Genomic DNA, 27,387 nt, shown 5'->3' with positions numbered 1-27,387 from the left:
CATGACAATGTCTTCCCACGTGTTCTTATCCTAAAGTTCTCTTTCCCATTTGGTGTGCTTGAAACTCAGGCGTGTTCCTTCAGAAGTAACCCCTTCTGAAGTGTGTAACTTGAAGCAAGAGCCTTTGCAGAATGTGAGCCTTAGGCAACCTTCAGTTCGGGGCAAGGGCTCTATTTGTCTGTCTCATACAAGCACCTTCCCGCCAGTGAGCAACAACGTGCTGCAAGGGGGAGTGTCAGCCTCTTGCATTTATAAGGATAAATCCGGAGGGGGTACAGCCGCACTACACCTTGGAGGCCTCTGGGGAGTTTCTAAAGTCCCTAAAGCAAGTGAAAATCCCCCCTCCCTTCCTCTTCCTGCTTAAAAGCACGGCCCCTCTGTGTCCCTTTTCCTGCTGTCCTGGGGGTGGAGAAGCACCAGAGCTCTTCCTGCCCCCTGTGCCAGAGCTGGGCTCCGCTGGGGATGAGGACAAGGGCAGCAGGAATACACAAAATGGACTGCTCTGGGCAAGGGTTGGGGGTGGGGAACTGCTCTGTCCCCAAGCTGTTGTCCCTGTCCCCTCAGCTGAGCCCAGCCCCCACTCAGCCCTGCCGGCTCTGGAGCTTCCTTTCCTCCAGCAGCAGCAGCAACAGGCAGGGGACTGATAGGGGACTGGGGGAAGAGAAAGGGAAGGGGCCTCTGATCAGAAAGGGGAAAGGAGGGAGGATTTTCACCTCCTTGAGGAACTAAGTCCCCAGAGGCTCCCTACACTGGGATACAGCTGCCAGTTGCTGCTCCTGCACTCCACTCTGGGAAATCCTGGATGTGCCTTTACCGACAAGATGGAAACTGCAGACCCTGAGACAAAACCATTCCATGTGGACTGCGGTGTAGCCGGCGTGAGCTAAAGACACCCTGTCTGGAGCCTACAGCCAGTGCCCTGCCCTGGCCCCACCACACCGCAGCTCCTGGCTTGCACAGCCTGGGCAGCTCCTGCCTCTCCTGAAGTTCCCCCAGGGTCTCGGCTGCCCCCGCTTTCCCTGGGGCACGTCAGGGTGTTGTGCCTTGCCTTGTGTCAGGATGGAGGGTAGTTTCAGGAAGAGGGTGAGTTTGTGCCCGGGTGCTTTGCATGGGGATGATTTAGTCCAGAGAAGAGAAGACGGAAGGGGGGATTTAACAGCAGCCTTCAACTTTCGAGAACGGTCATGATTTTGGATCTCTTGCCTTTGGCTGTACAGCTGGCTCCTGAAAGCATGTCCACACACCAGAGCAGGATGGTCTCTGCCAACCTGGTGAGGGTTCAAACAAGGATGGAGCCAGACTGTTCTCAGGGAGGGCAGATCAAGGAGCAGCAGTCTCAAGTGGCAGCAAAGGCAGCAGGAAAAACTCTCCCAGGAGGAGAACAGTAAAACCCCGGAACAGGCCACCCAGGGAGGTGGTGGAAGCTCCATCCTCGGAGGTTTTTAAGACAAAGCTTTGGCTGGGATGCTCTAGTTGGGGCTGGCCCTGCCCTGAGGGGTTGCACTACATGGGGCCGTCCCTTCCAAGCCTCACTTTCTCTCGTTGCCTAAGGCTGCCCCCGGCAGGACGGCGGCCCGCCCGCCCGCTCGCTCCCCGCGGCGCGGAGGAGGCCGGCCCTGGCCCTGGCCCTGCCCCTCCAGCCTGGCGCTCCCGGCGCAGCCGAGCGGAGCCGGCGCATCCCGGGCACCAGGCGGCCGGGGCCGGGGCCGGGGCCGGGGCCGAGGCGCGGTGCGGAGCTGAGCGGAGCGGGCCCGGCCGAGGCAGGATGCGGGGCTCGCGGCGGCGGCTGCTGCTGCTGCTGCCCCTGCTGCTGGGCGCCGCCTGGGCGGCGCCCGCGGGGGCCGAGAAGCCGAGCTTCCCCCGCGAGGAGGCCAGCCTGAGCGAGATGTTCCGCGAGGTGGAGGAGCTCATGGAGGACACGCAGCACAAGCTGCGCCACGCCGTGCAGGAGGTGCGGGAGCCGCGCGGGCGGGCGGGCGGGGCAGTGCCCAGCTGGGGCCCCGCTGCCACCCTCCTGGGGCCGCCTGCAGAGCTGCTCCCGGGAGCCCTGGGATGCAGCTTACCCCCCCCCCCCCCCCCCAGTCCTGCCCAGTCTTCCTTGAGCCGGGCACTCCAGCCTGGGCTGGGCACAGCCCCCTCTCCTTGCCCCTTCAGGCTGGCTCCTGGCATGCCTAGGAACCAGAGGCAAGGACTTCTTGTCATATTGGACCCGCTAGTTTCGGGCTTGCCATTAGAGAAGCTTTCCGGCCATTCCTTAGGCCTCCCTTCAAGGTAGTATCGCCATCCTTGCCTTTCTGCTGTGTCCTGAACCATTGCCAGGCTGAGTTACTTCCCTCCGTTCTTAGCTTTTTCAGTACAGGAGTGTTAGTGGCGATTGAGACGCAGAGGAGGATGCTGCGCCTCTACTGTGTTCTTGGGGGATGCAAGATTCACTTCAGTTGACAGGGGTGCTGGTTGTAGCCGTGTTGGTCTAAGGACATGGGCAGACACGGTTCTTTGGGTAAATGTGATGTCTTTTATTAGACCAGTGGTCACCAACCAGTGGATCTCAATCCACCAGTAGATTGCGGAGCCTCTTGGAGTCGATCCAAGACTGGGTTGGGGGGCTAAGTGCCCACGTGCATGCATGCACCCCCGGCATAGGTGACACGTAAGAGGGGCAAGTGCCCTCCCTGAGATTGGAGCGTGCCAGCCAGTGCCCCACCCCGAGAAGTGCCAGCAGCACTTCTGGTTTTGCCGGCGGTGCTTCCAGGGTCAGTTGGCAGTCAGCTGCTGGTGCCCCCCCAGAGTCGGGAGGCACCAGTTGCCCATGGCCCCAGCCCAGAAGGTCAGTCTGTGGGGGAGGGAAGGGACAGGGTCTAGATCGAGGCCCTTGTGAGGGAGAGTACCACAGAGGCAGGAGCAGGGGTAAGTTGAGTGGGACTAACCTGCTGGGGAGTTGCACCCCCAAATATTTTTTTCTCCCTCTGCCTAGATCTGCCCCACCCTCCCTTCCCCACAGACTTATCTGCTGGGCAGGGGGTGGTGGCTCACAGTAGATCTTGGGTTGCTTTTAAATGCCAAAGGTTGGAGACTACTGTATTAGATCAACTAAATAGCTGGAAAAATTGTTCTTTGCAAGTTTTTGGGTACAAAGACCCTTCTTCCCTCTCCCTGAAGAAGGGTGCTTGTACCTGAAAGCTTGCAAAGAACAGTTTTTCCAACTGTTTAGTTTAATAAAAGATATCATATTTACCCAGAGAACCTTGTCTACTTAAGTTGACAGCAGTTTTATTTGTATTTTCCACCTTACAGTGATTTTGTTATGTAGCTTCACTCTCCTGGCTATATTATGCCTTCCAGGTAGAGTTTAGATTATGGTTTGTATGGGGTGGTTTGGATAGGGATAATGCTGCCTCAGGAACGGGGTTGGACTAGATGACCTCTGGAGGTCCCTGCCAGCCCTGGTTCTTGATGACTGTATTGCACCAGCCCAGGAGCGGCCACAGATGCTCATCAAAGAGCCCTCCATAAGTTCTTCCCTTTGTAGAAGGAGGCAGGAATTTGGTGCAAGCTTGTAGCAAAAGAACTGACTGTAGAGGAACCAGTTATGAGTCATTTCACTTCACTGTGCTTCTACCCCTTATTGTAGCTAAATGTTGAACAACACTCTCCTATTTTTTTCAAGTGACATCAAAAGTTAGTTTCATACTATGAAGTCCATGCAATTGAAGGCATTGAGTCCCTCTTAGAATTTAAGCTTAAATTCTAAGACAAAGTTCAATTTTCAAATGTTTTCTAAAATTAAAACAAATGTCTAGATAACTGTCTTTCCTCTCTCCTTCCCCTCTCCTGCCTTTCTTAGGGCAAATTCTGCTCTTGGTGACACGCACCAAACTCCTATTAAATTGATAAGGACTGCAACAACTATCAGAGGCCAGAACTTATTAATTTAAAATACCATAAACAATGGCTGTGCTATCTCCTGAACCAAGACCTTTCAGTCAACTTAGAGTACATTTTACTGCCTTGATTTAAATCTCTAGAAATGTTTATAACTAAAAATGCTGACAATCTTGTAACTGTGTGGTCAGAGTGATGACAGACTTTAGGAGCTCTGTGGATAAAGCACAGAGATGGAAAGCATTGTAATTCTGTTTACACACCTACCTCATATGTGGAAATTATTCCTTAACATTTAAAATTGTTCAGCTTGATGCAGCTGAACTGAGTGGTAGAGGAAATATAACTGCAGCTGCATTTTTGACTCATGCAGAAGGTATTAAAAGTGCAAGTAACTTAGGTTCAGATGTTTCAGGGATGCATTTGGTAGCTGTGTTGGTCTGAGACAAAAAAAATGCATAACTCTAGAGCTCTTGGTTCAGAGATGATACCTTTTATTAGACCAACAAAGAAATTGCAAAAAAAAAAAAAATATATATATATATATAGTGATTTCTTTTTGGTCTAATAAAAGATATATCTCTGAACCAAGAGTTCTAGAGTTTTGCATTTCTTTTAGATTCAGATGCTGTTTTTCCCCTCTCTGAGAGCTAAACTGTGGGATTGTCCTCAGGGTTGCTTTCAGATTTCCCCCAGAGGCATGAGGCTTTCCCCCAGATCTGGAAGATTCCCCAGTGCTTTTCTGTCAGAGGTCCATGGTCATCAGATGCTATGCCCCTGCATTATCTCCCTCTGGCTCTGCCTTGGCTCCCTATCTGTATGGTTGTGGGACTGGGTTTCCTCTATGAGAATGTACCCTGGAAAACTCTCAGAAACTCAGAAGTTTGGAGTAAATACCCTATAAGCATAAACCAGGCATTTCTTCCCCTCTTTCTCACTTGGCTTTCACCCTTGAATTGGGTTCTCCATGTAAGATGCAAGAAGAGGGTGACACTGTGGGCACTGACAGATGGACAACTTCCTGGTCTAATTCATGGCACTCATAAGTTAGACCTACCCTCCTGACCCAACAGATGTTCACTGTTGGAATGGGAGGGTGGATGATCAAGCTGCTCTTTGGAGCTGATTGAGGGAGAGAGGCTGCTTGTCTGCAGTCTGTCCTCTAGCCCCATCCCCCTCTCCAAATTCCTCTCTCAGGATGGGGAGGCAGGGGAGGGAGGTCTGCTTTGAAGTTTCCCCAGTCTGCTGTTGTCCTGGAGTGGGGCGGGTGCGCGTGCATGTGCCTGTGCATGTGTGTGTGGATTAGATCCCCCCACCTTGAAGCACTGGCTGGGCAACCCCCAGAACAAACTCACTCCTCGCCCTTCTTCCCTCCCATTGTGAAGCAAGTGCCTGGAACAGGGCTGATGGGCATTAATGAAAGTGCTTTGCTTTCCAGTGCCTTCATTTAAACCCTCATATTGGGGGTTCAGATTGTTGCATAATCTGGCATTTTTAAAGCACTCTGCAGCTGTGTACGTCTGTCAGTGCACAGCTACAGAGCGCTTTTAGTGGCTGATTGCTTGACAAACCATCATATCTGTCAGCACCTTGTGAAAGCAGTGTCTCTCCACCTTTCCTTCAGGCTGGGAAACTGTAGAAGGAGATACAGAGATCTGTGTGCCTAGTACTTCTATTTTTGTTGTACTAATAGTCTTTATATTCTGCAGTAGAATAGAACAAGCCCTAAGACAGAAAGGAGACATGTTCTGACCTTACATTATACCTTTGCTGTAGACCTCAGGCACTATTAAAATCCAGATAATTTTTTTTTTTTATGGAGGACACTCTGGTAGAAAGAGTATTTTAAGTTTCAGGCAGAGATGACTCTCAAGAATGTGTCAGTATTTCCATTAGATCTTATTTGTAGTGGTTAATCATAAGCAGGGAGCAGATTTAGGGGAGGAGGAGGTTGCTTACGGTGTGAGACCATGTTGTGGTGTAAAACAAATTGTAAGTACCAGATTTCTTAAGAACATTAAGGGGAAAAAAACTTTGGTTTATGATGTGTTGGAACTAACTCCGATTTGGCAGTTCACTGACACTGAGCAAGATCCAGCCTTTTAAAATTTGAGTTCAGAATGGCCAAGTAATTAACATTTAGGGGGGAAAAGGTGTTACTTCTTGTCTGGTAGTAGCTGCAAAGAAGTCAAATATTAGATACCTCCCTCCCACTGAGGCCACAGACAGGCATTTATTTCTACCAGTCATAATTTCACAGAAATTCTTACTGGTAGAAGACCCAGGAGCAGGAGCATACATGAATTACAGACCCCTGGCTGGAGGGCTACACAGGCCAGCTGTCCAGCTAGGGGGCACTAGGGGGCTCCGCCCTTGCCCTTAAGGGAGCTCATTACTTGATAGCTTGTCTTCTGCCTTGCCTGAAATGGGAGCAGGTTGTTAAGAGAGAGCCCCCTCCTTCCCCTGCTTTTAAAATCACATTGTGTGACACCCAGCTGGATGGCACATGCTGCATTTAAAGCCAGCAACTGCATCAGGAGCAGCTCTCCTTGCCCTGACAGAGGTGCTTCTATACCCCCCGGCTGGGCTACACAGGCAGCAAACTTTCAGAGTCCACGGAGCCAGCAATTGCAGTGGGGAAGGCTCATGCCACTGCAGTTCCCATTCTCATGGGCTTTAAATTCTGCCTGCAGACACAGCAGCCAGGGAACGCCCCCCCCCCCCCTCACTCTTCAGACTGGGGACTTAGGATCAGCTGCTCCTCTGCTCTGTTCTTGGTTGCCTTCTCCTAGGGCTTTCTTCATTAGATCTTCCGCTTGCATTGCTCTCTGATCAGTTTATGTGGGTCTTGCTTCTATTCTGCCTCTTAAGAATTTTCCTTTTTACTCCATCTTGTAAATTCAGTTATGCTGAGAAGCCTTTCATTAGCAATCCACTTGGGAAAACAGTATTTTAAACAGTACCATTTCTGAGCTTTGATATTCCTATGGACAACTACTGTACTGTAATTGTACTGCCTGCCCCACACCATCAATGTGTCCTCCCCTGCTGCCTCTGCCCTTGGCCATTTCTGCCCTTCCTCTGCTGCTACCTGCTTCCCCACTCTGTCACTTACCCTAAGGCACTTAAGGGAGCCCACCTCTGCCCCAGCCCTGGCACAATCTGTGGGCAAGGCAAGAGCCCCCAACGGCACACTTGCCTGCCTGTACACTAATGCCAGGAGCCTGGGCAACAAGCAGGACGAGCTCGTCCTCCTGCTCAGTGCAAAGAAATACGATGTCATTGGGATAACGGAGACCTGGTGGGACTCCACCCATGACTGGACCATGGGTATAGAGGGCTATACCCTGTACAGGAGGGATCGTGTTGACAAAAGGGGCGGGGGTGTAGCTGTCTATGTCAAGGAAAGCTACATGTCCCTGCAAGCTGATGTTGGTGACTGGCATGGACAGCTAGAGACCCTCTGGGTAAAAATTCGTGGGGAATACGGCGCAGGGGACACAACGGTGGGAGTCTTCTACAGACCTCCCACTCAAAGTCCCGAGCTTGACCAGGAGTTCGCCCGGGAACTGACTAAGGCCGCTTGCTCCAGGACCTTGGTTGTCATGGGTGACTTCAATTACCCAGACATCTCCTGGGAAGATCACTCAGCAAAATCCGAGCGGTCACAAAGCTTTCTCTCGTGTGTGGATGACCTCTACCTGACTCAAGAAGTCTATGGGCCAACAAGAGGCAAAGTGCTGCTCGACCTGGTACTGGCTACGGGGGACGACCTAATCGGTGACCTAATGATCGATGGGAAGCTGGGTGACAGAGACCACGAGCTGATCACCTTCACCATCCGCCGTAAAGCTGGCAAGTCAGTCAGCATCACAGAAGTCCTTGACTTCAGAAAAGCCGACTTTGACAAGCTCAAGAGGCTAGTCAGTCAGGCCCTCAGGGACCATGACCCCAGGGAGATGGGAGTTCAAGAAGAGTGGTTGCTTCTCAAGGAAGCGATCCTCAATGCACAAGCTAAATCTATCCCAACACGGAGGAAAGGCAGCAAGAAGGCACAGCAGCCCCCCTGGCTCTCCAGGGACCTAGCGGACCTCCTGTGGCTAAAAAGGAAAGCCTACAAAGGATGGAGAACGGGATTCACCTCCAAGGAGGATTACTCCGCGCTGGTCTGGTCCTGCAGGGAGCAAACCAGGAAAGCCAAGGCTGCAACTGAACTCCAACTAGCTTCAGGCATCAAGGACAACAAAAAGTCCTTTTTCAGATATGTGGGGAGCCGGAGGAAAAGCAAGGGCAACGCTGGATCCCTGCTAAGCCAGATGGGGCAACTGACAACTGAGGCCCAGGAAAAAGCCAACCTATTAAATAGGTACTTTGCATCAGTCTTTCATCAGTCCCGTGGGACGCCCATGCCTGCTATGGGACAGGGAGATCCGGGTGATGGGGATCCCCTACCCTCCATAAATGCTGACCTCATGAAGGAACACCTTGAGAAGCTGGATACCTTCAAGTCAGCTGGCCCTGACAATCTGCACCCCAGTGTACTCAAGGAGCTGGCGAGCGTCATAGCCCAGCCCCTGGCACGGATCTTTGAAAACTCCTGGCGCTCTGGTGTAGTGCCCGAAGACTGGAAGAAGGCCAATGTGGTGCCGATCTTCAAGAAAGGGAGGAGAGTGGATCTGGCTAACTACAGGCCCATTAGCCTGACTTCTATCCTGGGGAAGATCCTAGAAAAGTTTATTAAGGAGGCCATCCTTGAGGGACTGGCCCAGGCTAACATTCTAAGGGATAGCCAGCACGGGTTTGTTGCGGGTAGGTCTTGTTTGACCAATCTCATTTCCTTCTATGACCAGGTGACCTATCACCTGGACAAGGGAGAAGAGGTTGATGTCATATATCTTGACTTCAAAAAAGTTTTTGATCTGGTATCCCATGATCACCTCTTGGCCAAACTGGCCAGTTGTGGCCTTGGTTCCACCACGATCCGCTGGCTGGGAAATTGGCTCCGTGGTCGGACCCAGAGGGTTGTGATTGATGGCAGTCACTCATCGTGGTGCCCTGTGACCAGTGGGGTCCCTCAAGGCTCTGTCCTGGGACCCATACTGTTCAACATCTTCATTAACGATGTGGACATTGGAGTCAGGAGTGGACTGGCCAAGTTCGCCGATGACACCAAACTTTGGGGCAAAGCATCCACGCCAGAGGACAGGCCGGTGATCCAGGCTGACCTGGACAAGCTTAGCAAATGGGCAGACGAGAACCTCATGGTGTTTAACACGGAAAAATGCAAGGTTCTCCACCTTGGGAGGAAAAACCTGCAGCACCCTTATAAGCTTGGCAGTGCTACGTTGGTTAGCACTACAGAAGAAAGAGACTTGGGGGTCATCATTGACCACAAGATGAACATGAGCCTGCAATACAATGCTGCGGCTAGTAAAGCGACCAAAACACTGGCTTGCATCCATAGATGCTTCTCGAGCAAATCCTGGGACGTCATTCTCCCCTTGTACTCGGCCTTGGTGAGGCCGCAGCTGGAGTACTGCGTCCAGTTTTGGGCTCCACAATTCAAAAAGGATGTGGAGAAGCTTGAGGGAGTCCAGAGGAGAGCCACGTGCATGATCAGAGGTCAGGAAAACAGATCTTACGATGACAGGCTGAGAGCCAAGGGACTCTTTAGCCTGGAAAAGCGTAGGCTCAGGGGTGATCTGATGGCCACCTATAAATTTATCAAGGGTGACCACCAGGATCTGGGGGAACATTTGTTCACCAGAGCGCCCCAAGGGATGACGAGGTCGAACGGTCACAAATTCCTGCAAGACCGTTTCAGGCTGGACATAAGGAGGAATTTCTTTACTGTCCGAGCCCCCAAGGTCTGGAACAGTCTGCCAGCGGAGGTGGTTCAAGCACCTACATTGAACACCTTCAAGAGTAAATTGGATGCTTATCTTGCTGGGATCCTATGACCCCAGCTGACTTCCTGCCCTTTGGGCAGGGGACTGGACTCGATGATCTCCCGAAGTCCCTTCCAGCCCTAATGTCTATGAAATCTATGAAAAAATCTATGAAAGTTGTTGTTCTGATTCCAGCCTGGGCATGGAGCACATGCTGGCTCTGGCTTTCACCTGGACAGGAAGCAGTGGCAGTACCCTGGGGCTGGAGCAGGAGCTAGAGCTGCTGCCTGGCTGAGCAATGGCTGGAGCCACCATGTGCTCTGTGCCTCAGGCTGGAGCTTGAGCCATGGCTTAGGGTAGACAGTGGTGATGAGAGCGGGGGGGGGCAAGTGGGGAGGGCAAGTGACAGCAGGGGCAGTCACCAGGGGGACAGACATCATGGGGGAGTGAAGGCAAGGTGGGAGTAAGTGGTGGGGAGGCAGGTGCCAGGAGGCAAGTGGTGGAGGGGACAGGCAGCAGAGGGCAAGGTGCAGGGGGGGCAAGTTGCTTCAATTCCCCACAGCCTGTCCCCCACTGACACTGGATTTCCCTGTCACAGCAGTAAAGGGGATGAATTTAAAATGACCTTCCAATAGTAAGATTCTATACATGGAATATTATGAAACATTTATACATTTTCCTGTGTGTTGAATCAAATTATTGGGGTGTCATCTTAAATTTGAAGTAATCTTAGAGTCAGGTACATATGGTAATAATATGCCATGAATTAGACTGAGGCAAAAACAGCCTTGCCTGTTCTGCTTTGCTGATCATTGCTGATTTTCTGCTTTATGCAAAATGTATTGATCACTGATTTATTGGATTTGTTAGATGGAGGCTGAAGAAGAAGGGAGTAAAAAAGTATCAGAAGATGACTTTGAAAACTTACCTCCCAGCTATCACAATGAATCCAACACAGAAACCAGAATTGGTAACAAAACCATTCATACTCATCAGGAAATTGACAAGGTATGGGACATCCATTCTCTACGTCTAATGCTGTTTCAGATCTGCCTTTATAATGAGCAGATAGGAGCTGAAGTGAAAATTGATTAACGATTACTACTTAGTTATCATGGCAGTGAAATAAATCTCGTTGCATAATAATCCATGGTGAATGTGGAATACATATTTGAAACTTACATAGAGCATAAGTGTGATCACTGTTCAAAGCTTTCTTTGTTATGTTCTTTAGTACTAATTTGGCCTTCTGAAAAGATTATTAGTAGGATTCATCTTCAATGTTTTTTTCCAGATGTAGTCAAAATCCTGGGGCCGTAAAATAAAATCCCAGGGCCACTGAAAATACAAATAGGATTAACATTAGGAGGACATTAGACTAAATAGCAACAAGACTAAAATAGCATCCTAATTAATAATATATTGTTTCTGTTTTGCCATATTAGGTTATAGATAACAAAACTGGATCAACAGTCTATTCTGAGACAGTTATTACATCTATAAAAGATGGAGAGATCAAAAGGAATCATGTAAGTGAAGACCTCTTTCACCTTTCTGAAAATGAAACTAAAAATGTGAGTTAATTGTTCACAATGAAGCAATAGGATTTATTTAGCCCAAACAAACTTTTAAATATTTAAAACAATACAACCGAAAAACCACATGGGTCAGTTAAACCAGTAATAATTTAACTTTACCAGGGAATATCAGTGGTAGACTGGCATTTTTTTTTATTTTTCCCACAGAAGCAAGTCAGATGGTAGTTGCTTTATGAATCAGCTTGCCCTATTATTTACACAAAACGCCTAAAGAAATCAGTAGGAGTCTTGCCTGAGAAAGCACAGCATGATCTGGCTTATATAGTTGTCACATCTGAAATTCAGCCATCTCTCATTTATGGAGAACACCAGAGTGGGTGGTTTCTTTACTGTGTCCTTTGGCGGTTGCATGGTGTCATTCAGTCAGATATGTGTCTCAGCAGCATTACCTAGCAGGCTTATGGCTATGAGAAATAAACTGGAATCCACTGTCGGAATGCATATAAAAAATCCCAGTAGCTTCTATTCTATAATATGTTTTGTTAGCTAGTCCCACAAGTTATATTATAAACAGGAAAGGAGAGTTCTAATACTGCGGTTAACAGTGATGGTTGATATAAAGACTTAATTTACATGAGCCAGGTTGAATGCTGTACTCTAGTACCAAAGCCACATCTTAGTTATACAGATTATTCCAATGAGTGCTAATAAATCTTTGACACCATAAAACTCCAGAGATATTCTTGGTCTTATATGTTATGAGAAAACAGTTCTGAGAGTTTTAGATGTTGGTACTTTTCATATCACTCTCCTACTTCTGTTTTTCACCTCCCTCTTTCCTTATTCAAATGGTTATAACAGTCATTTTTTCAAAGGTGACCATAAGTGGCCAGGTAACAGTTAACTATAAGAACCAATTCCCCCTCCCCTCTTCCCTACCACAACAAAACTGCAACTCAGTCTAATGTAAATACTGCAGAATGGGGTTGTGGAGTTTTATTCTAGCACAGGAGGAGAAAACAATCCTATGGCTGTGTTGTTTTATTTTTAAAAAGATGTTGGAGGTTGCTGAATGAGTTGAAATGTCTCTGACTACTCATAATGAGTATTGCATTCTGGGAAAAATCCTTCCAGGTAGAGTGGGAAAGGGGCAGGAGCAGTGCCAAACACTGGAGAGCAGGGGGTGGTCAGTCTTACCTGCCCTGGGGACTCAAACGATCCTTGCTGTTGAGGCCACGTTGCTCCCTGCCAGCCCCTGGCTGCTGCCACAGCATTTCCCAATCTGGTTGTTACTGCTACAGCACGGGGTTGCTGCTGTTGTTAAGGCAAAAACTCTAGGGGTTTCCATTCCTGCACTCCGTCTACATTGACACTTGCAGCTAGTACCCCACTTGCCAGCTCTATTACTTGGACTAGCTGTGATTTCATTCTTGCAGATGTTTGATGCATGCATGCATTTACACTATTGTGAGGAGTCATATTGGAGACGCTGGCCACGTCTACATGAAACACTGACTGTGCGGTTGTCACTGCGCAGTCATTTAGTACTTGCATACACAGGTGCTAAATTACTGCACAGTAACTGGAGTCATTGTGCACTTGTGCAATAGTGTCACCACATGGTTTTTTGGTGATTCAGGATGTTTAAGGCCTGCGGGATTAAAGTGTTAGTGGGCAGAATGCAAATAAGGTGATCAGAATGCAAGAAACTGTGGAACCATGTGATAAATTGAACTCATCTAAAGGATATCACTGTGCGTGCACGTGTGTGTACAGGATTTAGCTTTTCAGCTCAGAAAAGAATAACAATGTTAACACTAAAAAGGTAGTGGATCTAAAAACTACTTGTCTCATGATAAATCTTTTATTTATTGCTATGACAGCCTAGACTCTTGGATTTTGTTTTTGCGGTGGGCGTGGGCGTGTGTTTTAATATCCCTTCTAATGTTGATTTTGCTTTTGACAGATTAGTTTTGTCTCTTGTCTTGGTCAAACTGCTGGTTCAATCCTCCTGTATGGAATAATAAGATTCCTTTGTGTTTTACTGCTTCTTTATCTGATTTTCAAACTTGAATTTGGATTGTTCTCTTAGCATCAGTATGAAAACTTGTCTCCATGCAGTTGATTAAATATGAGATGGAAGAGGATAGTTATCTCAGTTTTACTGAGAGGTATTACTGCATTCAGATACGATGAACTTTTAAGAATCTCTCATTAACACTTTCATGAATGTTTACATTCACAATCCTGACAACTAGATAATGTAGGTTAGACTCTTCAGGTGGGTGTATGTTGGCAGTAATTAGAAATAACTTCTGTCTGACAGTTTGCTGGTATCCTTTTCAGAATTAAATTGGCTCCATCTACTTCCTAGTAGATGTGTGTCTGTCTGTACTGAGGGTACAATACTCCCCTCAAAACTGGTACCAACTTAAATGATTGTCAAAATTCCATTTCCCTTGGTTTCAATATCTAAACACTGAATAGATTAAAAGACTAAACCACTTGGTCATTCCTGGAGTCGGTCACCAGGGATACGCTGGCAGCCAGATTTTAAGTCTCACCACAGTCATGCTAATATGGTTATAGTGTCAGGGTATGTTGTTTCTTGGAACAGTTGTTGGATTTTCTCCAGCAAGATCCAGGAGACAGTTTAGTTTTATCTAACTGAACTTTTTCTCCCTAGGGCAGAGTACACTGGACTTCTATTAAAATAGTTGGCTTTATAGGAAAAATAATTTGTGGAGTACATATGTTGAAAACTGCAAAGATGCAAGTGCTTGCTGGCTTTTTTTTTTAAATTAATATGCCCTTGTTTAATTCTCTCATAGAAAAAAATCTATAAGATGTTAGCAAAGGCGACACATATTAGATAAGGGAGACCAGGTAATGTCTTTAGGTTTTGCAGTTGTTTTCAGAAGGTAAACTTAAAGTTGATTTGTATTTTTTAGTTGATTAAATTATCTCCAGACAAGTAAAATTGTCCTTATTTCAGCATATATATTTTTTATTGTATTATAGCTATGTGTTTGCTATTTACCCTTCAGCGTGCATGTGGAAATTATACTGAAGTTATCTGAAGTGCTGCGTGCTAATTTTTTCTTATAACCCTTTTTTCCCCCCACGCTATATTGACAAAGGTAGCAATGTTAATGATACAACACCATAGACTTATGGCTAGAACATATACAAAGTATGTTATTGTCTATAAAACTGTATTCTAATCCAAGATAGTTACAGTGTCTATCCCAGACTCTTCACAATAATGGGGATACTATAGTGCAGGCAAACACTAAAACAAGTTTTTAGGGCTTGGTGCAGCTCTTTAAGCTCCCTGGGAACAGACCCTCATTCCCTGCTTATGTATTTTAAGTCTGCAAGAGCACCCTGATACAACTTCCATATTTGCCAAACTGGTAGATAAGCTAATAACATCAAACAGGGCTTAGAGGGATTGACCTTTAAAGAAAGATTAAAGAGGAAAATGTGTGTTTATATTTGGCTGAAGGATGTCTGGTGGAGGCAACATAAGCTTCTAAATACTTAGAAGTGAGTTTACTTAAGGGAGTACAAGGGGAGAACACCACTGTGGGAGTAATGGAATGAAATTAAGAAATAGAAAATTTAGGTTCTGTAGTATGGAAAAAATATTACCAGCGAGATCTGTTAGGCTGAAGAATAATTTTTAAGGGAAGGAGTGGGAGCACCATTGCATAGATCCTGGAAACCTAAAACGAAAAAAAAATAAAAAAAGGAACATTAGGAAACAAATTGCAGGAAACATTCCTTACTGAATGGAGCTGGACTGTGTGCCCTAAAACTTCATTTTAATCTCTAACCCTTTCCATGGATATAAGGCATTCATATAACATTGCTTGATATCTCATTCGCTTTCCGTGAACAAAAGTATTTCTAGAGCACTAATTCCTGATAAGAGGGCCAATCAAAATTGGAAGCAACATTGCAATAATATTTGAAGAGCAGCATCTTCAAAGTTTCCCTATGGGAAGTGAAAATTGCTCTTGAAGCAGGAAGGAGAGTTGGCCCCCAGGCCTACAAAGATCCTGACATTGTGGGTGTGACAGGGGCAAACTCGCAGTCCTAGTCACAGTGCTGGCCCACCATCTGTCTTTCAGCAAGCTGCCTGCCTTATTGTCTGCCACACCTTGCTGTTAAATAATTATGATGTTGATTAGGCAAGAAGCTGCCCTTCAAGCACCCTGCTGTTGACAGGTGGTAAACACACAACTTCTACCTCCCCCTATCATGTCCCATGCCTCACAGATGTCCTCATGAGTTGTGCTATGCTCTGGCTTGAGGCAGGGCCCAACTTAGTTCAGTGTTAGCTCATCAGTTGGCTGCCTCATCAGTGCTGGCTTGCACTTGTCTGCTGCCTGCTCTCCTCCGTAAAGTGGCAGACACCAAAGATGCTCTGCCACCCACCTTCCCCCTTAAAATGGTTCCTGGGAGAGGTTTCCCCTGTTGCTCATACCACAGAGCTGGCAACAGCCCTTAAGTGGCTAATGCCTTGCTGGCGCTCCACCACAGTGAGCTATTTGGAAGTGTGCCAGTACACAGATATTTGTGTGCACTGATGTTATTTACGTCATTTTAGTCACTGTATTTGCATTTTAGTACCTGCTCAGCAGCATCAACTGGCATGTCATCACAGAGCTGTTCCTAGTTTCAACATGGAAAGACAAAGACATTTCAGTTTTTGGAAACAGATTGGATTTACCTGAATGATTGTGAGTTTCCTCTCTTAAAGCAGTGTCAGGAAGCCATAGGCAGGGACACTCAGAGGATTATCTGGCTTCCAGATGGGAGGCTGGGCTGGCTGAAATGTTCTGGAGGGAGTGGCAATGAGGAGACATGGACTGGAGGAGGTCCCTGCTGGAAGGGAGCTAGCTGTGACTGGAAGGGGAACCATCCTGGGGGATTTCTGTAGAAAAATTATGAGAGCTAGGTAGTAATCCTCAAGTAGGGTAAGGACTTTTTCAGTTTTTGTCAGGTTTGTTTGCCCTTACTCTGTTGTCAAAATATTTGATCACCTTTTCTCCCTGTGCAAAACACCCTTTTGTTTACTTCCTATACAGAGCCTTAGAATGGAGCCTTTGAAAATCTGTTCTGCAAGTTCCTTCATTGCTGTCTAGATAAAAGATTTGAGAGATAATAAATGCTCTTTGGAACCAAATTTCCTGAATCCCAAAGGGTGGTTCATCCTAGTACTCAGTTTTACATAACAAAATAAGCAGTTTGTTTAATAGTTGATGAGAAGTGCTCAGAGCTTTTTGAAAGGGGTAGGTGTTACTATTTTCTAGTTTAATTCCTTGCATTTCTTTCAGATTAGGGTGGAGAGTGTGTCTTAAAAAATACAGCTAATGACATGTTGTTAAGGTGCTTTGTGGGTTGAGAAGAATTAAATTCCTGACAAGCTTTTGGTTTCAACAGTATTCAGGTGGATGCAAATTGCTGAACTTATTAGAATAGCAACTGTTTATATTTTCATTCTCCCATATCCAGGCTAGGCACAGTGGCTTCACAAAAGCTTAAGATTTATGTTGGGAGTGGCTAGAGACTGTCCAGTTTTTTTAGGGGTTCAACTTGTAGACCCCAATTTATAAAGAACTGTAGATTATCTCACTTTGTACATTTTTGCTAGCCTTACACAAAATTAAAATGCATAGTAAATACAACCATATTTTAAATGCTTTAGCAATCCAAAACTTAAACGCTACACAACTGCCACAACAAGTTAACAGACACATCCCAAGTGTATCTCTATTCTCTGTGCCAGATCTGACTGAAATCATTGGAAGTTTTTCCACTGACTACATGGTATTAAAATATTGTCTTCTAATAGGCAGAACTGAAGTCCTCACCAGAATAACCACAGTTTCATTCAGTTTGCCATTAAATTTGTTTGTAGTTACTATTTTTGGTTCTACATATGTCCTGCACCTGGACCAGGAGTCTAGGTTTATTACAAGGGCTTCTAAATGTTACGCTAATACAAATGGGGAGAGGTGGTTAGCCATATTAGTCTAAAGTCAGGCAGAAGGCAGGGCAGTGTGGCACCTCAAAGGCTAACTCATTCAGAAAGGCAGAAACTTTCCTAGGAGACATTCATAGATACAGATTCGTAGCATCTGATGAACTAGGCTGTTGCATAAAAAGCTCATGCCTTTCTGAATAAGCTAGTCTTCATGTTACCTTGCCCTGCCTTCCACTAATACAAATAAGCAAGTATGGGGACTGTAGCTAAGATTAGAAATGTTCTTTTACCTTTTAATTGGGAAAAGTGAGTGAGAGTTATTTGTCTGCTGTTGCTTTTACAGGATATCCCTACAGATTAGTTTAAAAACCTAAGAGCTCTGGCATCAAAAGGTCAGGTTATAAATACAAAAATGCAAAATATCTTTCCCTTATTTCTCTTTTTCTCCTAGACCCTAAAGCGTGTATGGCATCTTTACTTATGTTTATCAGTATACTGTATATTATAAGTAAGCTCCCTAGGGTGGGCATATTAATAGGTATAAAATAAGACAGTCACCAGCTACATGGCTGCCACTATATGAGTTATTATAGAACAAAAAGGAAATTCTCTCTCCTCTGGACAGTGTTTCACTTTGACTGGGTACTGCCGTAAGTATCTGCTTGAATCTGCATTCTTTCTGACAGAATAGCTCAGATGATATTCTTCCCACATGGAGGACAGAAGATTATCTGAGTGTTTCAAGTCCCTAGCACGTTAACCAGGCTTCTTGCCAGTTCTGACACTGAAATCCAGTTACTGAGAGGTGCCGCATTTCTGAGAGGCGCCATTTATGTTTCCAAGCTAACATTCCCTTTCTCAGGTTTCGACAGGGATTGAGAGGCACTTGCATAGATGTCAGATAAATATCCAAGGGATCTTCCATTACTTTAGGGGCTTGAGGTTCAGTGGAGTGAGTAGATGTATGGGGTAAGGGACCCTTACCAACCCACTGATGCTGGATCTGTATAACGTACCAAAAATACTGTATAATTTATTTTCTCATGGACAAATTTAATGTATGTTAGTCTTTTCCTCTCTTGCAATTACAGTTCAGACTTGTGTGAAACTACTTGCACCACAGTGACTGACTCTGGTAATACCACATCAGGGTTGAAACATTTTATCTTTCTCCTGTTTTACTTACGTTAATTTATACTACAAATGAAATAAGAACAAGCAAGTGATACATGTAAAGGGGGAAATAATCTAGAATAAAAAACAGAATTTGCACTACTGAGATTGTTTTTATACACAGAGAATAGCTGAACTCACATACTTTATTAATATAAAATCTCTATTTCTAATTTAAAACCAGTATAACTAGCCCCCCCCGGGTGTTCATCTGCTCAGTGAGTTAGGGGCTGTTTATATTTTTTAATCAGATTTTCCCCAGAACACCTCTTTCTGCTCCCTGGCCACTTTGTTCAGATACATTACTGGTCTCTGTTATGATCTATGTCAAGGGGTTGTGGCAGGGAACTGAAGCAGCGTGATATGGTTTTAATTTATTTTCAGTGCAGCTGCATGTAAAATATTCCTTTTCTTTGCCTGTCTTCTCAGATCTTGTTAGCAGAGGCTCTTCAGAGGAGGATTGTATCTCATTAGTAGATGTTACAGATCATTACTGTCTGTAGGAGACAAGGGGAGTGCTTTTCAATGGAGTTTTGTGGAGATATAGTCCAGTTCTCTGCATTTTTGTTCTTTGGTAGAAGGGGTGTATGCACAGATGGTCAGAGTTAAGCCTGCCTCTGAAAACATGGCATCCAGTTGCCAAGTAATTACAGAAGGTCTTTCCTATTGCCACACTATTCTGTGACCAAATGGGTGCTAACTGGATCTATTAGTTCTTGATGAGGACCCGAGAGTACAGCAAGAGAATTGTCTGCTTTTGAGTCCCCCATCCAGGATCCATTTTATTGAATACCCATATCATGTCAAGTATGCCAACCTTTGGCTGCTTTAGTATCCTTCAGTGGATATTCTATGCAAGGACATGTCTTATCTCAGTGTGTATTAGGAAACTGACTGGAGAATTTAATCCTATGGATTAAAATATATATTACAGTTGTCAAACAGCTTTGAAGAAGAGGTTTAAGCCATTGCCCTAAACTGGTAAATGCAAGCTGTAGAAAGTAACTAATGGGAAAAAATATTTTGTAAGGTTCTGCTCACCTTCTAGAAAGAGCAAGAGTTTTGTAGGACAAGTTTTCTATTAATAGAATGAGTATTAGCACTTAGTAATTTTAGTGTCCAGCTGCTTGAGATCTATATCTATTTGACATAGATATTCCAATGAAAACTAGTTGGATAGCAAAGATCTACCAAAATAAAAGTTATTATTATAAGCTAAGTCAGGGGTGCACAATTATTTGGGCCAGAAGGCTGCTTAGGGAGTTTTGGTGAGCTGTTGCAGGCAGGGTCAGCACCCCCCAGCTCCTGGCCTGCAACAGCTCACCAAAACTCCCTAAGTGGCTCTGCCCCAGGGCTTGGCCCTGCACTGTTACTGGCCAGTGATACCGCACAGGCAGGGGACCCTCAGTTGGGCGGATGGGATGAGGCTGCAGATGGGCTGGGGGTGGTATCTGGGAGTGGTATGGGCAGGCAGGTCTAGGCCCTGGAGCTGGGGCTGGGATCGTGAGGTGCTGTCACTGCCCGGTGATCCCGTCCCATGATCTTGGCCCTGCCTGCCCATCATGCTCCCAGATGCTGCTCCCCACCCACCTGCAGCATCATCCGACCCATCCAGCTGAGCGCTCCCTGCCTGGGCAGGTCCCAGGCTGGGCTCTGTGGAGACCCTCCCTGCCCACTCCATCCAGGGCCCCTGGTGGTGGGTGCCTGGGCAGCGGGGCTGGGGCTGGCAGTAGTGGATACGCTGACAGTGGTAGCCGGAAGGAGCCGCTGCTGCTGAGGCTGCTGGGAAGTGGAGTCCAGCCGCTGGATCGCTCCAGCCCTGCTGTGTGCCTGCCAGGGGTGGGATCAGTTTCGCATGCCAAGCCCAGGCTGCCCCTTGCACCTGGGATCGGTGGGGCAAGGGACCTGCCGTAGGATGGATAAAATCCCTTGGCAGGCCATATCTGGCCTGCAGCCATATTTTTTCCACCCCAATCTAAGTGCATGTTAAACTCCCAAGGAAATGCTCAATTTTTTAGGTATATGTGGCTTAATCTGAGACCTTTTCTCAAGGTACTTCTGGAAATGAGAGATATAAATTGTTCTGAAAACTGAAAAGCTAGTATTGGTGGAAAGCAAGCTGTAGTTTATCCATCAACAGTTCTTTATGAGAGCAGATGGTGGTAGAAATAGGAATCTATAATATCTTTCTATTTGAATCCCCTGCGCAGAGAATAGAAGAGGGGTCTTGAGGGAGACTTTTGTCTCTGACATTCTCACTCTACATTTGGATTAATTTGGAAATGAAGAACTCATTCTGTTTGTTTCTTTTTACACAGAATATTTATGACAGAGTTTGAGAGTCAAAGGAAACAGAGTGATTTGCTTCTAAATTGATATTCTTTAAGTGCACGGTTGAAACTGGCTCTATTGAAGACTTGCGAAAGTCATGGAAAGATCTAAATCAGTTGCTCAATACCTAGTGTATTTAATTCAACACATTTTTAAGATATCCCTTTTATTACAGTCCTGCTGGAGAGTGTTGATTTTTTTTGCTTAATATGTTTACTTTTTTAAGCATTATGTTTTTCCTTCTATGAACAGGATTTTTTAAAACTCTGTCCCTGTAATGCTGTTTTTAGTAGTGGAGTATACATATAAGTATACACTGCTTTTATATTTACATTTTAAGAGGGCTGGTTATTGGATTCTGATGAACTAAAATACTGTTCCTCCCAGGTCTAAGTACAGTTATTCCAAAAAAACCTGTTAGCACAGTATTAAGATTAATTATAAAAAGCTGCTTTTTGAAATATTTTTAAAGTATTATTTTGTTTTTCTCAGAAACTGAAACTTATGCAATCAATATAGAACTAACTTTAAAAACTGAACTATAGTTCAGCTCCCTTTTGTAAGTGGAATAAACTCCAGGAACTTGTATTCTGTTTTGGCACATTCTATTGTATATGACATTGTTGTAAATTAATTGCTGCTTAGACTTGCATATTTGTAAGCATGTTAAAATAGAGAGCTGGAGATAGCCTATATCCACTGAAATACCACTCTTACAGTAGCATGATTACCTGAAAGAGTAATTAATTAGACAGTGATATGGGACAAGAAGAATACTGCCCTCCGCCCCCCACCACATGCTGCATTTCACATAGCAGCTGTGGATCCAATTTTATATTGTGTGTCTGTCCACATTTCTTTTTTCCTGTGCACAAAGGGCTTTTGTTCTGTAGAACCAAATTTCACTGTCTACAGATCCCTCCAAGTCATTTTTGTTCTGGTATGCATGCTGTCCCATCCAATGTTGGAACCTTTTGTTCACAGTAGTTTATAAATGACCTCAGTGAAAACAGCTAACAAAGATAGATCCAAAGTAGTTATTCAGGAAGAAGATAGGAGTTTACTTTTGAGTCCAGATGGACAAGAATACTCTGGTAACAACACCAAGAATCTCTGACAGTGACAAAATGTTCTCTTTCCCCATCAGTGATAGAAGCAAATGCCTGCTCCAGCACAAAATGCTGTACAAACCTGAGCTGAAAGACTCTGTTTCTTCTTCACTAATATTTATCCATGCTGTCAGAAGTATAATTAAGGTGCAAATGTTTTGTTGTAGAACAAGCACTGTACTTATAAAACACAAGGTAGTATTTAAGGGGATACTTAAGCTGTCCTCTTAAGTATTTATATTCAGTTTTGTAAGTGCCACATAACTCTTGGTCATGCAGAAGCTATAAAGTTTGGCCTGTTAGTGAAAAGCTGGTCAAGTCAAGCAGTATCAGAATGAGAAATGCTTTATGAGTCCTAGACTGTTCACTATATAGCTTATAGTAGCCAAGAGGAGTAGTCAGCAAGTGGTAGCCTTGTTAAAAGTGAACATTAACCTCATTATGAGTTGGAAACCCTTTCATCAGCAAGATAAAAGTTATGAGTTTTGCCTTTGATTCAGTGTGAAGCAGATTCTCAAGAGAGTCCTATGGATCAGTCTTTGAAAGCAGCATGGTCACCAGCTGAGACGTGATGACTGTAGACTTCATTAAATATTCATTTGTTAGTCTTGTGCCATTCTGAATCAGTCCTGTTTTCCTGTGCAGTCAAGGAGAGAATATGGCCTGTATTTAATAAGTCATGGATACTGTAGCACTGAGAACAGATACTGTGTGCACACACGTGTGAAGCTCTTGACTTCAGAGGTACCTAAATGGAAATAATGTGGGGAAAAGTGAGACCACACTTTCCGTGGACTCATAGCTCGCTGCTACTGAAACAAAATGGGCAAACAGGTGTAAACAATATTGAAACCTGCAGCTGTTATAGCCTGTCAAGATGAATGTTGGGAGGGTAGCTTGCAGCAAGGTGCCTTTCCTTGAAAGAGGGCAACTCAAGCATATAATATGGGGTTTTGGCTGGAAAGCTAGCAACTGGAGGGCAAAAAACACAGCTCATCATCACGTTTTCTTACCTGAAACAACAGCATTAAATGGAAAAATGGATGCAGTGGTAGCATTGGGGATACTGTTAATCAAATATATTTTACAATGTGCTGTGGGCCAGTTCCTGCTCTAAATAAGAGTGGTGTAAATCTGAAAGAACTCCATTGACTTCAGTGAATTTACTCTATGGCAGTATAAACAAGGCAATCGTTTCAATTAGTAGAAATAATTGTGGTTTTTTGCTTCACGTATTTATTGGTAAATGTAAATCTTTCCCTACAATTGTAAACCCAGTTGTAAAACTTGTGAGTGAAAAAAAGTTAAGTTAATAATTTGAACATATAGTAATAAGTGTGGTTAGAATGAATTTAATGTAGCATAATATAGTAGAGTTCCATCACAGTAACAAATCCTAGCCCCTGCAGAGTGAATGCAACTGTCTTGATATTGATACCAGACAAAGACTGTTCTTATAATTTTATCTTGCAAGTAACCTTTTCACTACATTTGTATGGAGGGAGAGAACAGCTTAGAAATATGACCCCAAATCCTACAAAATACTAATAACAAGAGGATGGGGGTGAGGGGAAAAGGGAAGAATTGAACAGTCATGTGGGGCCTGTACTGGGTCAGAGTATCTCATTAGTAGGGACCTACTTAATTCATGATTTTGTGGAAACCACAAAATCCAGGATTGTCCACAGAAACAGCAACAAAAAACCCCCAACGAAAATAAAATGCTTGTTCCCCAGTGGTAGCCAGTGGTCCTCGCCGTGGGGGTTCGGGGGAGCACCAGCTGGCAGGGCAGCACAAAGGGCAGTAGACAAGATGGGGGCCACCCCCTCTTCCCCCTCCTCCTCCCCCTGGGGCCTCTCTGCCAATCAGCACCAAAGGGCAGGGCCACATGAAGGCCAGCCAGCAATCAAGATGGTAACCACCCCTTCATCCCACCTCCCCCATGGGCCTCTCCACCAACCAGTGGTGAGGGGCGGGGCCACCATGAAATGCCTGTGAAACAGGCTGTGCCCAGTGTGGGTTGGTGATGAAAAACCATTTGTCTTGTTGCAATTTAGGTAGGTCCCTACTCACTAAGACACACCAGTGTAAACACAGCCTAAAAAAAAGAGGAGGGAAATCAGCATTAAGCTAGAACTGCTTGGTTAAACCCAAGCACTACTTTTTAAAATGTATACAATATTAATCAACTGTGAAAGGAACAATTTCACAATCACATGGGTCTTTGCTGTCAGAGGATCTCAATAGGGATCTACTTCACAATCTCACGGAAACTGCAGAATCTGGGATTGTCTGAAAAATCAACAACAACCCCCCCCCAAATAAAAATAAAATGCTGGCTCCGCAGTAGGAGCCTGTGGTCCTCACTGCTGGGAGGGGAAGGCACCAGCTGGTGAGGCAGCATGAAGGGCAGCAGACAAGGTGGCAGCCACCCCCTTGTCTCTCCTTCTCCTGCACCTCTCCATCAATTAGCACAGGGTCCAAGACCTTTAAAAGTTTCCTTCTTGGAGGGGAGGTGGTGAAATTTTATGAACGTTCGCTGCACTCGTGTCCCCACTTGCAAACTGAAATTCCTGGGCAAACAAACACTCCTAAAGGAGTGCTTCAGTGCATTCTGCAGTTTCTGGTTTGAATTCAAACATCCTACTCATGCAAAGAATCAAAGGATACTGGAGTTACAGGACTGGATCCTTCTGAAAACTAGTTACAGATCCTATCAGAGTTTTAAGGGAGCATAGTAGATTATAAGAAATCTAAGAACTAACTTCAGGTCAACTGAAAGGACAAAAAACCCCTTTCTTATTTCAGACACTGTACCTTGAGTTGCATTTACCCCACCTGAGTTTCTTCATGCTAACTATACAAGTTAAGTTTGTGCCACCATAGTAGTTTTTATGGCAGCACAAAGGTGATGAAAGGTGACTTCTATTTCTACCCTTAGTGACAGATCATTTTGTGACTCCTTGCAGAGTAGTGTTGAGAGTCCATAAGAAGCATTACCTCTGGCATACTAGCTAACTAAATCAGTCTTGTGGTTGGGAAAAGCTTTAAGACAGAAGGAAACACTTAAAATCTTTCTTGTGGGTTTGCTTTGAAGAGTTTGATCTCTTGGATTCAGCACATACTGAATTGAAAACTTGGTCAGCACCTTAAGCATTAAGTTTTATTTAGTGTGGTGGTAATATATTAAAAATATGATTGGCCCCTGGATATGGAGTATAACTTCAAGATTTTAGTTTACACTTGCTTTTGTTCTAATCTCAGGATGATCTAGATGTGACAAGCTAATGGCTTGGCTCTCCAGCTGCTTTAAGTTAACTGAAATCCTCAACAGAAGATCCTAGATCCTCAGCTGCTATGTAGTTTAATTAAAGTCAGTAGATCCTTGCAAATTTATCCCAGCTGAAGAACTACCTGGTAACTCTTCCTTTATTCAACATACTGGGCTTCTGAATTTCCTTTATATACTCTGCAGTCTCTTAAGAGTTGTTCATTTAAAGCACCAGAATTATTTTAGCCTTTCCACAGTATAAATAGGAAGAGCTAGACTGGATTCATTCTTCCTCAATCACCCTGTTTGTGCCCAGGCAATGTAAGTAAGATTTTATTCTGATTTACAGGCCAGATGAGTGGTATGGGGCCTGTCTGTTGGCCAGGTCCTGCCACCCTGTCAGTTTTCCTCTGCCACCAAATTTCTGGACCAGCAAGGAGCCCCACGAACTGGATGATGCAGCCTCAAGGGCTAGAGATTGAGCACCACTGTTTTACAATAACAATATAGTGGTGCAGGTACACCAACTGCAGGGCAGTGGTGAATTGAGCCCTGTATGTCTGCCTTTCTCCCTACCTCAGCTAGGATGTAGCAAACATTGGAAGAGAGTTCTGCAAAATGACTAATGGCACTGTATTCTCTTGAGAGATGTACTTTTTATGCAAGCTGAATAAAACCTACTTTGTTCTTCCTCCCTGTCTAATTCCAGACCAGCGTTTTCAATGTCTTCTGCTAATGAGTGTTTGTTTGAACTTTCAGGATGGTTGAGTCTGCTTGTTATTGCTGGCAAATCCCATGCCAAAGAACACATCAGCTATCAAACCATGGCTTATGTACTGCAGAAGTAAACAACAACCCCCCACGCCCCACCCCAAACTAGCATTTGCTGTCCTGCAGTATGGGAATGTAGATGAAAGGCAGGCGAGGGTGGAAATTTGCAGAATGTTTGCAGACTTCCCAGAACAATAATTAAATAATTTTCAGAGCCTGTACTATGAATTATTACTTACTGAGAATCTTCTAACCCCAAAGCCCTTCTGCCTCCCTCTGGAGCCTAGCTTCCTGGCATGCAGATGGAGGCTTTCCTCTTTATTGATGCTCTTGACAAAGTAGAACCTCAACAGCTCTTCTGTTTCCAGGCTATTTCACAACTATCAACTGGGAAAGAGATTTGTCTTATAGTGTTTATTTGTCTTGGACTTCACATGGTTGTAAAAAAAATCTTTCACTTCCTGATTGAATTATGTGCTTTACTCTTGGTGTTCTGTGTTTGGAAGGATGTTGAGTATAGGCTGGCCATAGGCAAAATAAAATTTCTCTCTTCTTCCTGGAAACAGACATTTAATGTTAACCACCCTGGATATTATCACTTGAATGTAGCCAGCCACATCAGGAGATCCATACCTGCTAGTGCTATGGACATGGCAGCTCCTGCTAACACTAGCCTGGTTAAGAGACTGCAAAGAAAGGAACTAGTACCAGTCCTGACAGTTCATTTCACATTGTTTTCTTATCCAAAATCTAACTATTAGAAAGGACTGTTACCATGGGGGACACTATTTCAGAAAACACTGAAACCAACAGCCCTCTTGACTACTTGCAACAAATCAGAGCCGATATAATACAACCTGCGAGAGTAGGCGTTATATTTACAGCTATAAGGACTGTGACACAATTACAGCTCTGCTAAGTACTACTTGCCCTTTTCAAGATCCCTCTACCCTTTAAATAACATAAAGGGCCCTTTATTTTCTATCCTACGTTGTTGCAACAGAGTATAGGAGCACCATAAATAAACTGTTATTTTCTGTATCTCAGAGGTAGCTGAGGCTATAAGCCTTTTTCCTTTTTTCTTGCAAACCTAGAAAGGAATCACAGGATTCACAGTTCTTCCATTCTGTCCCACACCGACTCAGCTGTGCTAGCCCCAAGAGGTTTGCAAATAGATTTACTTCTGCCACCTCAGAGTAGGGTATATTCCAGATGTACAGCCCCTCCTCTGTTTTCACCACTCTTCTTTGCATCCAAGCCAAGGTGTATGGAGATAAGACTTCATGCCTTCATTCACTGCATGAACATATTGGTTCAGGTAAACATGGCCTGTTGAATCCCTATTTGTGTTTTGTATTTCATCTGTAGTGTCAGTGTCTGTGTCTGATATCTTGGCTACAGCCAAAAAAGTCATGGAAAATAGGGTTGC

At 44.8% G+C, this 27,387-nt stretch overlaps 1 protein-coding gene across 3 annotated transcripts in view; it reads left to right on the top strand.

Moving 5' to 3' along the window:
- The first annotated feature begins 1,573 nt into the window (after positions 1-1,573).
- DKK3 (dickkopf Wnt signaling pathway inhibitor 3) overlaps positions 1,574-27,387 on the top strand; it is a 50,722-nt gene continuing 24,908 nt past the window's right edge. The window contains exons 1-3 of one of the 3 annotated variants that reach the window (XM_090032710.1): positions 1,574-1,951; positions 10,641-10,778; positions 11,216-11,299. In XM_090032710.1, the coding sequence (XP_089888836.1) occupies positions 1,766-1,951; positions 10,641-10,778; positions 11,216-11,299 (408 nt within the window). In that variant the 5' untranslated portion in view covers positions 1,574-1,765. The remainder of the gene's footprint in view (positions 1,952-10,640; positions 10,779-11,215; positions 11,300-27,387) is intronic. The other 2 variants (XM_090032709.1, XM_090032708.1) reach the window with 2 other exon arrangements.

Source organism: Crocodylus siamensis, chromosome 2, assembly GCF_052110815.1.
Source record: "Crocodylus siamensis isolate JL-2025a chromosome 2, ASM5211081v1, whole genome shotgun sequence".
Lineage (NCBI taxonomy): Eukaryota > Metazoa > Chordata > Crocodylia > Crocodylidae > Crocodylus > Crocodylus siamensis.
The sequence above is the reverse complement of the archived record's forward strand: the minus strand, read 5'-3'. Positions and strand labels throughout refer to the sequence as shown.